General features: G+C 39.9%; 1 protein-coding gene across 3 annotated transcripts in view; it reads left to right on the top strand.

Moving 5' to 3' along the window:
• The window catches only part of TXLNB (taxilin beta), an 83,907-nt gene that overhangs the window by 35,885 nt on the left and 33,490 nt on the right, over positions 1 to 14,532 (top strand). For all 3 annotated transcript variants that reach the window (XM_019029799.4, XM_063707896.1, XM_063707897.1), the window contains exon 3: positions 10,865 to 10,956. In XM_019029799.4, the coding sequence (XP_018885344.2) occupies positions 10,865 to 10,956 (92 nt within the window). The remainder of the gene's footprint in view (positions 1 to 10,864; positions 10,957 to 14,532) is intronic.

Genomic DNA, 14,532 nt, shown 5'->3' with positions numbered 1-14,532 from the left:
TGCCCACAAGGCCTGTGCACATCCTAGTTTCTTTACCTAGAAATCTGTACCTATCTTCAAGTGCCCAATGAGTGTTTATTAATGCCTAGTCTTTGTAAGGCACTGTGCTAGGTGCACAAAGATAAATAAGTCATGGTCTTTTGGTCAAGGAGCTGTAAGTATAGAGAAAACAGAAGACATGTAAATTAATTGTATAGGAGAAGTGCAAAAACGGGAAAAGGAAAATTTTTTAGGAGAGCATGGGAGATTGGTGACACCAACGATGGCTGGGAAAAAACGGTGAGAATGTTAATTTTTTTAACTATGAGTGAAGCATGTTACTGTACATAGGAAAGTCCCTCTGCTTGTCTTTCCTGGTGGAAACACTCACTACGAATACTCCCTCCTATGTGATACTACTTTCCCTGACATGCCCAGGTAGAGTTAGCATCACCTTCCTTAGTTTTCTATTAAATTTTCTGCAGCAATCATTTGTTTATATACCCATCTCTCATGCTAGATGGAGAATCTATCAAGGGCAGAGACCACATATGATTTGTTTCTGGAAGACTGTGTGGTAGAGTGAAAGATCATGAGCATGGGAGTCAGAACTGGGTTCAAACTCCAGTAACCAGATTATCTGTAAACCCAAATATATCACAAACTGGAGTAGAATATTTTTCTGCAGTGAACAAGTATATACAAACCTATCCACAAAGGCCAAGGGAGCTGAAGGCCAAAAACAGAGGCTGACAAATCCACTTTCTCAGAAAGAAATATTTAACAGGGGCTTACAAACAGTAGTGCTGTCTTGGGCAGCAGTGAGACAGTGAATTCCTACACCCACTCTCCAGAAAGTATCCTTTACATAGCAAGCTTTTAGGTAAAGTCATGTGCAGCTGGTCACATCTCCGACTTTCTTGCCAAAAGTCATGACCACTGGGAACGTTAGATAAGCATCTTTCTGAGGGATTGTCTATGTCACAGGCATTGTTTAAAGACCTTGCTGCAGAACAGCCGTCAACCTTTTTGGCACCAGGGAAGACAGTTTTTCCATGGACTGGGGAGGGATAGTTTTGGGATGATTCAAGTGCATTACATTTATTGTGCACCTTATTTCTATTATTATTACATTGTAATATATAATGAAATGATTATACAACTCACCGTAATGTAGAATCAGTGGGAGCCTTGAGCTTGTTTTCCTGCAACTAGACGGTCCCATCTGGGGGTGACAGGAGACAGTGACAGATCATCAGGCATTAGATTCTCACAGGGAGCATGCAACCTACATCCCTTGCATGTGCAGTTCACAATAGGGTTCGCGCTCCTATGAGAATCTAATGCCACCGTTGATCTGACAGGAGCTCAGGTGGTAATGTGAGTGATGGGGAGCAGCTGCAAATACAGATTAAGTTTTGCTCAGTCACCTGCCACTCATCTCCTGCCGTGCAGCCCAGTTCCTAACAGGCCACGGACTGGTACCTCACCCTCCCAAAGTGCTGGGATTGCAGACGTGAGCCACCGCGCCCGGCCCCTAGTCTTCCTTTGAACGGTCCGGTCACTCTCCCAGATAGTCTGTTTCATCTGTTTTAGCTTGATTTCTAGTTTCTCTGAGAGAGTAATAAACTGCTGCTTTGATATTTTCTGAAGGAGATGGTATTTTCTGAAGGAGACTAAATTTTCTGAAGGAGATGATAAGAAGACCAGAGAAATTCAAGGGAAAGAGGAATAAGCAGAGACAAAGCTTGACAAGTAGATTCATAGAGAAGCTAGAACCTAGACCAGACCTTGACAGGGAGGAGAGTTTACAGAAGCAGATGGAAGGGGAGAGAAAAGCCTTGAGGAAAATTATTAGTACTCTCTTCTGACCAAGGTAGGGAGTGGATGGATGAATATTTTACTGTTTTTTCTAATGTTTTTATTTTTGTTATTGGTAATAGTGTATACACATCATCACTGTTGACCTAATAAGAACTCCAGATCCACTCTCCTACTGAGTGAGAGGCCAAAGTTCCCCTACAAATATGACAAGGCCACTGAAAGATAAGAGATAGAAAATGTGAGCCAAACGGAACAAAATCTGACAAGAAAACACAGGCTAGGTGGTATTTTCGAAACTGATAGAGGCCTCTCGTGGGTAAAATCTCTCTCGTGGGTAAAGTCACTTTCCCCTTGGCATCTGAAATGAAAGAAATGAAAACAGATTTCCCATTATGCAGCCCACAATGACTGGTACCAGTCCGTGGCCTGAGGTTTGGAGATATCTGCTGCAGAACACCTTGGTATGGAGGAGTCAAACATTGGTCATCATGGCAGGTTTGCTTTATGATGGCATCACTCTTGCCATGCAAGGGGCTATTTTCCTACAGATATCGCTATGATGCTAAAACCCATTGCTACAATGCTTTCAAGAAGGCCTAAATAATACATTCAGATAGCATACTTGACCCAACTAGGATAAAATTAAAAGAACTCAGATAATAACTTTTAAGTATCTTCAAGTTCCAAAGTGCAGGGTTGGAATCACTCTAGTGTTTTGGAACAAGGAAAAACATAAGAAAATTGCTCTGTGTTACAGAGCAATTTTTTCTTCTCTGACCAAACATCTCAAATGTGTCCCTTTGCAAAGTTAGTCATTATTCAAGTTTCCGTAAGACAATATACAAAATCTCATTCCAGAGGTAAGCAACTTCAAGTGTTCCTAACCAGAAAAGTTATTTTTCAATCACCCTAAAACTTTTACATAAGAATTGGGGTGTGTGTGTGTGTGTGTGTGTGTGTGTGTTGAGGGGAAAGATATGAAGAAAATAGGGATAAAGTTAAAATAACCAATTTGGGTTTATATTCTCTTCCATGAGTTATTTCGTAATCTGCATTAACCTTACAATTACCAAATAGTTAGGATGATGTTTTTAAAAATTCCAACTCCCTAATTCTGCCGCTATTTACAATTACCAAATTCCAACTGACTGTGTTTGACCAAAATCAATGCTTGTGGATTAGAGTATCTAGGTGTGTCCACTCTAATTGAGTGTGTGTGGGCTCATGACCTTTCTGTGCCTTCCCACTCATCATCATTAGCATATTATTGTAAACACTGTACTATTTAACAGCTACATTATGCATGAAAACAACATTTTTAGGCTAACCTCAACTTGTAACCACCATTTTAAACTTTCAGTTGTTTGCAAGTAGCTTTGGCAGCCTTCTTAGCTACTTTTCAGTTAAATGGTACTGTGCTATCGTCTAGACTAATGGTTTTCCAACTTAACTGTTTATTAGAATCAATTGCAAAATTTGTGAAAAATGCTGCTCCTGAGCCCCCACACACAGATATTTGGAGTTTGTAGGCCTGGAGTGAAGCATGATCTAGTTTCTCAGTTCTTTGAACATGCTATACTCCATCTCCCACAAGGCCTGTGCACATTCTAGTTTCTTTGCCTAGAAATTTCTACCTATCCTCAAACTCTCAATGAGTACTTATTTATTTATTTTTATTTATTTACTTTTTTTCTTTGAGACAGAGTCTCACTCTGTTGCCAGGCTGGAGTGCAGTGGCACGATTTCGGCTCACTACAACCTCCAGCTCCCTAGTTCAAGTGATTCTCCTGCCTCAGCCTCTCGAGTAGCTGGGATTACAGGCATGTGCCACCATGCCCAGCTGATTTTTGTATTTTTAGTAGAGACGGGGTTTCACCATGTTGGCCAGGATGGTCTCGATCTCCTGACCTCGTGATCCACCCGCCTCAGCCTCCCAAAGTGCTGGGATTACAGGCGTGAGCCACCGCACCCGGCCCACAATGAGTATTTATTAATGCCTAGTCTTTATGATGCACTGTGCTAGGTGCGCAAAGATAAATAAGTCGTGGCCTTTAGTCAAGGATCTCTAGGTAGAGAGGAAAAAGAAGACACATAAGCTAATTGTCATATAGTGTAAGTGCAAGACCAGGAACAGGAAAATTTTTAGGCGAGCATGGGAGACGTTCACCCTGGGTAATTTTGACACAAACAGATTGTGGAAGCAATGGTCCTGATTCTTCAGAAAGTGTTTTCTCTGCTCTTTTGGAGAAAATATAAACATCTGGCTGTGGTCTCCTTTTATAACCTATTTGGACCTCTTAGAGAATTTTATTAAGTCATTCAACCCATATCTGAAGATATATTCTTAGATTTTGCTTATGTACTTGATCAAAGATGTCTTTAATCATTGCATTTATTAGATGCTATTTGCTTTATTGGCACATTTGAGATGCTCAAATGTTTTGACTCTCCACTACAACATTTTCCAAAGTGTGTCTACTTTGGGATGCTTGCGATTTCACAAAGTTAAACAGTTTCTTTACTGCCAGAATTCTCTGACCTTTACTGTATACACAATGAAGATCTAAAATAGTGATGGGCATAGTTTCCATCATTTCCAAAACTTATTGACTGATTGGATCTATGAGAGACATTTTTTTTTTTTTGAGATGGAGTTTCGCTCTCGTTGTCCAGGCTGGAGTGCAATGGTGCGATCTCGGCTCACCGCAACCTCCGCCCTCTGGGTTCAAACGATTCTCCTGCCTCAGCCTCCCAAGTAACTGGGATTACAGGCATGTGCCACCACTCCCGGCTAATTTTGTATTTTTAGTAGAGACAGGATTTCTCCATGTTGGTCAGGCTGGTCTTGAACTCCCGACCTCAGGTGATCCGCCTGCCTCGGCCTCCCAAAGTGCTGGGATTACAGGCATGAACTACCACGCCTGGCCAAGGCCTTTTTTTTTTTTTTTTTTTTTTACAGAACACCTTGAATATTTGGGAAATGTCTCTACAACCTAAGCTCCCAGGACTTCTTTTTCCTTTTGAGGCTGCACTTTCTCCTACAATAAACGCAGTACTTACCGGAGCAGTTGGGGGAATATTTAAAAATCTCTCTCGTGGGCAAAGTCACTTTCCCCTTGGCGTCTGAAATGAAAGAAATGAAAACAGATTTCCCATTATGGAGCACCATGCCAAGTTCACATCTAAAGTATCCCCTTTGTTCTCCTACTCGCATCCTCCAGGCTCAGAGGTATCTCTCATTTATCACTTCTTTGACAACATTATGTGGGCTGGGAGAAAAACAAAGCTCATTCACAGGGCTATTCTGAGCTCAGAATCCATCTAGTCAACCTACTAATTTTATAGACAGGGAAATTGAAGCCTAGGGAGTTTCAGAGTCCACCAAAAAATGTTACTCATCTAGTTGATGTGATTGCGAGATTAGTCATAAAGCAAGGGATGGACCTTGTGTCACTGACATCGCAGGACCAAAGTGGTACAGAAGCAAGCATCATATTGGTTAAGAAGCATTTATTACACCTCAGTTAATGAATTTTGTCTTTCTAGTTACAAGTGAGCTTCACTGGTACCTTGTGAGAGGCTCCTGACTAGGATATCAGTATTCTGAAATGTCTTCAGACATCCATTTACATAGTCTTCCTTTATTTTTTGAGACAAAGTCTCACTCTGTTGCCCAGGCTGGAGTACAGTGGTGCAATCTCAGCTCACTGCAACTTCCACCTCCCAGGTTCAAGCGATTCTCCTGCCTCAGTCTCCCATGTAGCTAGGATTACAGCCACGTGCCACCATGCATGGCCAAATTTTATATTTTTAGTAGAGACGGGGTTTCACTGTGTTGGCCAGACTGGTCTCGAACTTGTGACCTCAAGTGATCTGCCCACCTCACCCTCCCAAAGTGCTGGGATTGCAGACGTAAGCCACCGCGCCCGGCCCCTAGTCTTCCTTTGAACGGTCCGGTCACTCTCCCAGATAGTCTGTTTCATCTGTTTTAGCTTGATTTCTAGTTTCTCTGAGAGAGTAATAAACTGCTGCTTTGATATTTTCTGAAGGAGATGGTATTTTCTGAAGGAGACTAAATTTTCTGAAGGAGATGGTAAGAAGACCAGAGAAATTCAAGGGAAAGAGGAATAAGCAGAGACAAAGCTTGACAAGTAGATTCATAGAGAAGCTAGAACCTAGACCAGACCTTGACAGGGAGGAGAGTTTACAGAAGCAGATGGAAGGGGAGAGAAAAGCCTTGAGGAAAATTATTAGTACTCTCTTCTGACCAAGGTAGGGAGTGGATGGATGAATATTTTACTGTTTTTTCTAATGTTTTTATTTTTGTTATTGGTAATAGTGTATGCACATCATCACTGTTGACCTAATAAGAACTCCAGATCCACTCTCCTACTGAGTGAGAGGCCAAAGTTCCCCTACAAATATGACAAGGCCACTGAAAGATAAGAGATAGAAAATGTGAGCCAAACGGAACAAAATCTGACAAGAAAACACAGGCTAGGTGGTATTTTCGAAACTGATAGAGGCCTTAAAACCAAACCAAACAAGCAAACGAAAACCCTGACAATGAGTGGTGACAGTGATGAGTAAGAGAACCTTTGTAAATTTAAAAAGTGGACCATAATAGTCTAAGATAACAAATATGCCATCCAAACAATGTTGCTTTTGTTTTCATTGTTATCTAAATCAAGCTAAAAATGGTGAAAGCTATTTTAGTTGTGAAATGACCAAATCTTAAAGGTTGAGCTCAGAATCCATTTAGTCAACCCACTAATTTTATAGACAGGGAAATTAAAGCCAGAGAGTTTGAGAGTCCACATAAAAAAAAAATAAAAATTAAAAAATAAATAAATAAATAAATAAATCAGTCAACTAGTTGATGGCAGAGTTGGTTCTGGAACCCAGGTCTCCTATCCTTAGTCCAGTGTGAATTTAATAATACTTTCCTTCCTATCCCCTGCATACATGAATTTTACTTCCCTTAAAAGATATCTATAGATGCTCAGGAATTATTTATCTCATGCTTATTTTTAGAAATCATATCATATCATATTAGAAGAAAAACAAAACTAACAGTGAAATATAAATCTAGGTCTAACATTTGAAAGAGGGACATTCACAGTCTTTTCTGGCTTTAAGTTTCTGCCACAATTCATGGAAATCAGGAAGGTGGTTAGAGAGGTACACAAGTACATATTTATAATGAAATTTAACCCCAAAGTTCTAAAAAAAAAAATTTTGGAAGAGAAAAGGCATACTTTTGTTTTTGAGAGATGGAGTCTCGCTCTGTACCCCAGGCTGGAGTGGAGTGGCCAATCTCAGCTCACTGCAACCTCTGCCTCTCAGGTTCAAGCGAGTCTCCTGCCTCAGTTTCCCAAGTAGCTGGGACTACAGGCGTGCGCCACCACGCCCAGCTAATTTTTATATTTTTTAGTAGAGACGGGGTTTTACTATGTATTGGCCAGGCTGGTTCTCCTGACCTCTGGTGATCTGCCTGCCTTGACCTCCCAAAGTGCTGGGATTACAGGTGTGAGCCACTGCGCCCAAAAAGGCATAGTTTTGAACACATTAAATCTGCATAAGTTGTCACCAAACTTAGTATAAACAATCATTACTATGCTAAAAGTTTCAGAAAAATCCTGGTCCACATTTCTGCAGCTGGCTTAGTTGCCTTTAATTTCAGGTTTTTTGTTTCTTTCTTTCTTTTTTTCTTTCTTTTCTTTTTTTTTTAGAGAGAGAGTCTTGCTCTGTTGCCAGGCCGGAGTGCAGTGGTACAGTCTCGGCTCACTGCAATTTCTGCCTCCCTGGTTCAAGCGATTCTCCTGCCTCAGCCTCCAGAGTAGCTGGGATTACAGGCATGTGCCACGACACCAGCTAATTTTTGTATTTTTAGTAGAGGCAGGGTTTCACCACGTTGGCCAGGATGGTCTCGATCTCCTGACCTCATGATCTGCCCGCCTTGGCAAGCATGAGCCACCGCGCCCGGCCAGTTTTTTTGTTTCTTTGATGTAAAAATAATTTCTCCACCTTCCAATAAAACTGTGCCAGTGACCACAGCCTTATGCGACAGCACTGTTTCTGCTGCACAGGTGGTTCCACTTTCATATAGACTTCCCACCACGCTGAGCATTTCGCAGTGTGGTGGCTACATGCCCACATGCCTTCCTAGCTTTCATGAGGAAGAAATGAAGCTTGCTTTGGAAGGACACATTAGGGAGAAGGCAGGTGATTCCTTCCTGATAAAGCGTCCCTGAATAAAGTCAGTTTTTCCTCTTGTGTTTGACACTGTCACCAAATGACCCTATTTCCACGGAGATGTAATGATAGCCTTTTGTAGATGATGAGCAAGTCTCTGTCTACTCCCCTCCTCCATGATTACTTCACATGGCACCCCAGTCCCACAACACCAATGGAAGTTTAAAAACTGAGGTCAGTGATGTTGTAAATTTATGAATTCTGCACATGCCCATCTCCAGTTTCCTGTATTTTTTAAAATTAATCTCCAGTTTTAGTGCTTTTCCTGTGAGACTTACAAATAGAAATTCTGTTTCCTGGATTTTTTGTTGAAGGGAAGAATAATTTTTGAAGGCATATTGATGCACCTGGATGTTAACCTTCTATACAAAATAACACACTAGAGCCGAAAGAGACCTCAGTGAGTGTGAAGAGTAAAAAACAAAACAAACAAAACCAAAAAGAAACCTCTTCTCACAGTTACAGAAATAAAACCAAAGGGGAGAAGATACTTAATGTGGGAAGAAAGCAAGAAATTTTGGACTCACTCATTTCTATCTCTCCCAAACAAGACAGGTAATGGTTTTACATGTCGGTACACACACTGAGAGGTATTCCAGGATACATAAAACATCACAGGTGAGAGTAAGACCTGTTTTTCCTCTAGTTGGTCACAAAAAATTGTTTTCATGACAGTGTTTATTTGATTCACATGATACGAGTTTGAGCTAGTTGGCTTTGATTTTTTTATTTGTTTGTTTGTTTTTTGCAGTGGAGTGCAGTGGTGCAATCTCAGCTCACCGCAATCTCTGCCTCCTGGGTTCAAGTGATTCCCCTGCCTCAGCCTCCCAAGTAGCTGGGACTACAGGCGTGTACCACCAAGCCTAGCTAAGTTTTTGTATTTTAGTAGAGATGGGGTTTCACCATGTTGGCCAGGATGGTCTTGATCTCCTGACCTCGTGATCCGCCCGCCTTAGCCTCCCAAAGTGTTGGGATTACAGGCGTGAGCCACCGTGCCTGGCCAGCTTTGTTTTATTCTATTATTATCATCATTTACTGAGCACTTGCCATGGGCCAAACACTGTGTTGCATCCTGGGCCAAGAATGATCAAGAGTACAGTCTCTTGACTTTAATAGATGACACTCTAACTTGGGATTGTAGTCTTCATGTGGGCACCTTCCCTGGACTGAAGACAAAGGTGAAGGGATGGCCTGACCAATGCAAATCCATCCCTGTCAGTAGAGGGATAACCCAAAGCACATGCCTGGCAGGGGCGAGGCGTCAGTGATTATCAGCTGCAAATGCCACAGGCCATAATTGGAGAGCTGGGAGGGACCCTACTCACACCCACCTTACCCTGTTTTAGGCTAATCTGAACTGACTCACTAGGCAAAGATAGACAAAACTAACTGCTGGGAATGAGGTCATTTAAAAAAAAAGTTTCCTTCTATTTCTCTAGGTCTCTCTAGCATCAGAATTCCACATGAGAGTGGAGTGACTTAGAACAAGTAGGCTAGCCTTGGATTCAAGCCTTCTCTCTGCCAGCACTAATCATGTAACTTTGGGCTTTTCTGGGCCTTAAATACTAAAATGCATAAAATTAACCGGTTAGTCTGGACGCTCTTTGAAATTCCTTCTAGACCTAAAATTCCTTGATTCCATGTAAAGTTGCCAGGTTTCGCAAAGGAAAATACAGGATGTCCAGAAAAATTAGAATTTCAGGTAAACAACGAATCATTTTTTAGTACAAATATGCCCCATGTCCTATATTTCATCTGGCAATCCTAATTTCATGACATATATGCCTCTCCAAGATGAAAGCAAGTACTCTAGCCAAGGGGAAATGTCTGTTCTTGGGGGAAAGGTTGTCAATTTTCTTAAGCAGATTTATATCAGGAAGTGTGGGCTTTGTTGTGTGGCTTGACCATCCTATTCTGATTAAACAGAGTGGTTTTCATAGATAGGTAGGGATGGGAAAAATGCCCCACCCTTTCATGATTATTTAACGGGGTTAATTTTTTTTTAGTGTAGCATAAACTCCAACTGGAAACAAAATGAAACTGCCAACAGATATTAAGGCCTAGGTGGGGGAAAGGAAGGCCAGAGAAGGCTGCGTCCATTATCACAGAGACAGAAAAAGGCTTGTGGAAAGGCTCTCCATGTCTTTGCTTGGTTTTCCTTCTATAATGATTTTATTCTATTTGGTAGGAAACAGGATCAGAGTTATTCCCACTCCAACACCAGGGAATGGGTTTATGTACAAAAAAGAGAAACTTGGTTCCCCCTAAAAGAGGGAAAAGAAGTACCAAAAGAACAAAAAACACAGGGGAAAAAATGGGCAGGCTACTTCATCAAGCTTCTCTGCTTTTGGCTGGAATCCCAGCAACTCCGTGTTGCTGTTTCATACTAGTCGGAAATTTTGATTGGCTGTTTTGCTTCCTTTTTGTTAATTCAAGTGGGAAAACGGGTGACGTATTCTTTCAGAAAGTATTTTTGATGTATAAAATCTTTTGATTCTGAAGAATACAGGGAGGAGAAATAAGAACGGATTCTTGTGATGAAAACTGGGAGACTTCTGTTATAGCAAACATTTATTGAGAGTCTGCCATGAACCTCACACCGTACCACACATTCACAAACTTCCCAACTAACGTTCACTCTGTAAGGTAGGTGTCATCATTTCTATAGGAAAGAAAATTACATCTGATAAGATGAATGGCTTAGCCAAGGTTGGGAATAATTAGCAAGTGGTCAATCTGAGACTCCAGCCCTTATCACCTGACTGTAAATTCAACACTTATTTTTTTCATGTCTTTTTTTTTTAAGGCAAAGAAGCCAACCTGCTAATGCAAAATCTGAACAAGTTGCAAACACCTGAAGAAAAGTTTGATTTTTTATTCAAGAAGTATGCTGAATTGGTAAGATCTTGGATTAGCTTCTTTTCTCAGAACGATTAGTGAGCCCAGTGCCTCTAGCTTCAAGGAACAACAAACACCTGCCAATCCGAGAATGAATTGTAAACAGCAACATCTGAGGTCTGTGCGCTAACCCTGCAGATTATGAGACCCACAGCTAAGATGTGGCATTCTCTCTAGTAAAGCTAGGCGGTGGCCTTCTCCTTTATTTCTGCTTCTTAAAAAATTCTTTTGAAGGAATGCCCATCAGAATCTCTATCTGTTCCATTTGGTTATCTAAATCAGGGAATGAAAATAAACCATATCACCCAATCCCAGTGACACAGGTACCTCTACCTGAAATGCATTGTGACCAGAATCACTGGGTTAATTCTCACATGTTAGCACCTCACTAGCTCCTTTTGACTGTGTTAGTGTCATGTTGAGAAAAAGGTAAAATAAATCTTACCATACATTAAAAATTCATACTAATAGTAGTGAAGTTAGATGGAAGAAACAATTGAATTTATTTTTATAGAAGTTATTGAGAATAATCTTTCTTTTGTACATATACGCATTTTTAGGTATATTGACATAGTTTGGGAAACTTTATTAAAGTTAGTCAGTTGCCTGAGTTTTTAATATTGGACTTGGCGTTTATATATGTGCATCAACTCTGTTGGATACCAGAATACTATAGGAGTGGATGAACTGTTCTAGCAACTTTCAGCATGTACTATATGGGGCATATTTAAGTTATTTATAAACAAGGAAATCTATTTTATGTCGTTGTTTAGAAGAATTGCATGAAATCATGTAGTTGCAAATAAAAGGTAGTTTGAGGCAAAACAAAAATTCTTTCACTTACTTCTTTCGGAGAAACAGTTAAAGGAGAATGCAACTTAAGAGACTACATATAGCAAAAAATCCCTCCAGGCAGTAAGTTGAACTGCCCCCAGCAGCAGATTTACCATTGCAGCTAAGGAAGCTTAAACCTCAGGACATCTCACTTGCATGGGCCCCTTTGAGGCCCGGGGCCTAATTCTCTTTAATTTTTTATTTTGAAGAGGGCCTCCAAAACTGAATAAGCTTCAGGCCCACAAACTCTTCATCCCTGTTGATGGAGTACACTTTAGTAAGTGACTTGTTTTCTTTGTTTTTCACTCTGAATCTAGTCTTGTAATCTTTCTGTTCTTCTACCTAATGTGTCCTGTTATGCTGAACTATTATGCAGTAGATCCAGAAAAATTCTGAAACTCTGCGTGACTGGCTGTTTGCTTAACCCTGCCAACAGTATTTTTAAATTATTTTTTAGACACACAAACTACATCACGAAGATATATAATGCTGAATACACAAAATAAACAAAAAATCTCTAATCCCTCATGTAAAATACAAACTTTGTTTTATGCATATTCTTTTCCTGTTCTACTGTGTATGCAGATTTTTATTATAATTACAGTCATAAGGTACATATAAGTTGATATCTGGTTTTCTTACATGACAGGCATTTTTCCATATAATATATAGTCTTCACAAATATATTTTGTAAAAGTTGTGTCATATTCCATTAAGTGGCCGTATCTACTGGTTCAATAATTTGAATATATTTAAATTCCTCTCACTGTTTTGCTTTACCAAATATTTCTGCATTGAACGTCATCACGTATTAGCTTTGTTCTTTCTCCTTCTTTTTTATGATTTTAAGAAAAATTTCCAGAAATAGGATTACTAAATTAAACAAGATGAGTGCTTTCTGGTTTTTAAACTTTATGGCCATATTGCTTTCCAAAAGAGCAGTAGAAACTCACAAAGCAAGTATCAGTGTATCAATTTTCTTGCAACTTGTATTGCATTGGCTATTAACAATTTCAATACCATAAAAATAAGTTAGGTGTCAAAAATAATATTTTCTCCCCAAATCTGGCCCCCACTCTCACGTTTCCATGCGATTCTCACCTATCCATCCTTGCTCTTTTTAGTATTTTCCGAGTCATTTTTCCTTTACCCCTTCAATTTACCAACTCATACCAAGGCCATTCATGTTTAGTTTCCAGCGCCATGTTCTATACTTGAGGGGACTGGGCAGCATTCTAGACTAATACAGGAAGTGATGTGTGGTGTTACATTCCCACAACAGTACACTGGGGAAGCATCACTTTTCCAGACTTAACCAATATTTTCTCCATGAGCCAGGGTTGTTCATCCTGGTCTCAGGGAACTCCATGTACCTACTCATCCTCCTAGCAAAGCAGTCACCCCCAATGAACAAGAGATTGTTTTTCCAGAAACCATATTCAATTCAAGCCTTACTTGCTATATTTTGGCATTTGTATCATCTCTCGTAATAAACTTTCGAACCTGAGAGATCATCCTAGAAAAAATGAACAGGAGAAAATTAACCCAAAAAACTTATCACATTTCCTTTTCAGAAAAGAAAAATTATGAGGAATTTCAATTTTTTACGTGGAGACTAAAGCCTATTTCCTTGCTCACTGATTTGGATATTAATATAGAAAATGACTGAAATATAAGTGTTCACATAGAATAAATCATCAAATTCAAAGCTGTGAATCAAACTGCCACTCTAGCTCACTCATCCTTGCAGAGTCTAAATCCTGTAATATTATCTGACATTGTATTCATTAACAAATAAAGATAAGCTCATTAATAAGTAAGGACATTTCATGACTAAATTAGGAAATGGCCTGGGAGAAATATTTTTCGCATTTAATTTCCTCAATTCTTACGTAGTTAAGACAACATCAGTAATAGGATTTTAATTTAGTACTTAGCATTAATTTTACTTTTTAACTTAGTAAAAAAAGAGAAAGAAAACAAGAGAAATTACAGACAGAAATTCTATATGCCTATTACAATTGTACAGAAGAACTATGCCTAAGTTAAATCACAAAGCCAGCATTTGACTGAAGCTAGGCAGTAAGAACCTAGAGGGCAGGGAATGTGTATTTTTCATTGTCTTCAATGCCAAGAATCACTTGAATATTGGCTGAATTACTTTGTTAATAATTTAAAATTTTTTAAATATAAAGGAAAGCTCTGGAGTATTATCTGGCTTAATATTAGAAACAAAATAGGCCAAGCACAGTGGCCCGTGCCTGTAATCCCAGCACTCTGGGAGGCCAAGGCAGGCAGATTGCTTGAGCTCAGGAGTTCAAGACTAGCCTGGACAATACGGCAAGAACCCATCTCTACAAAAAAATTAGCTGGGCATGGTGGCACACAACTGTTGTCCCAACTACTCAGGAGGCTGAGGCAGGAGGATGGCTGGAGCTAGGCGTTTGAGGCTTCAGTGAACTATGAATGATTGTGCCACTGCACTCCAGCCTGGATGACTGAGCAAGATGCTGTCTCTAAAAAATTAAAATTAAAAATAAAAATAAAACATTAAATGGAAAATGAGCAAGCACAAATCATTTCTCATTCCAATTTATGAAACACCTGTAGGGTGTCTTCCTCCTGACACTCAGATAAAGCCACATAGTGCAGAGTTCCCTAAACAGGGACAGTTTTGTTCACCAGGCGACAATAGGCATGTCTGTCTGGAGATATTTTGGGGTGTTGCAATTGGGCAGTGCT

This window comes from Gorilla gorilla, chromosome 5 (assembly GCF_029281585.2).
Source record: "Gorilla gorilla gorilla isolate KB3781 chromosome 5, NHGRI_mGorGor1-v2.1_pri, whole genome shotgun sequence".
In the NCBI taxonomy this organism is placed as follows: Eukaryota; Metazoa; Chordata; class Mammalia; order Primates; family Hominidae; genus Gorilla; species Gorilla gorilla.
Note: the sequence above shows the minus strand (reverse complement) of the source record. Positions and strands in the feature narration are given on the sequence as shown.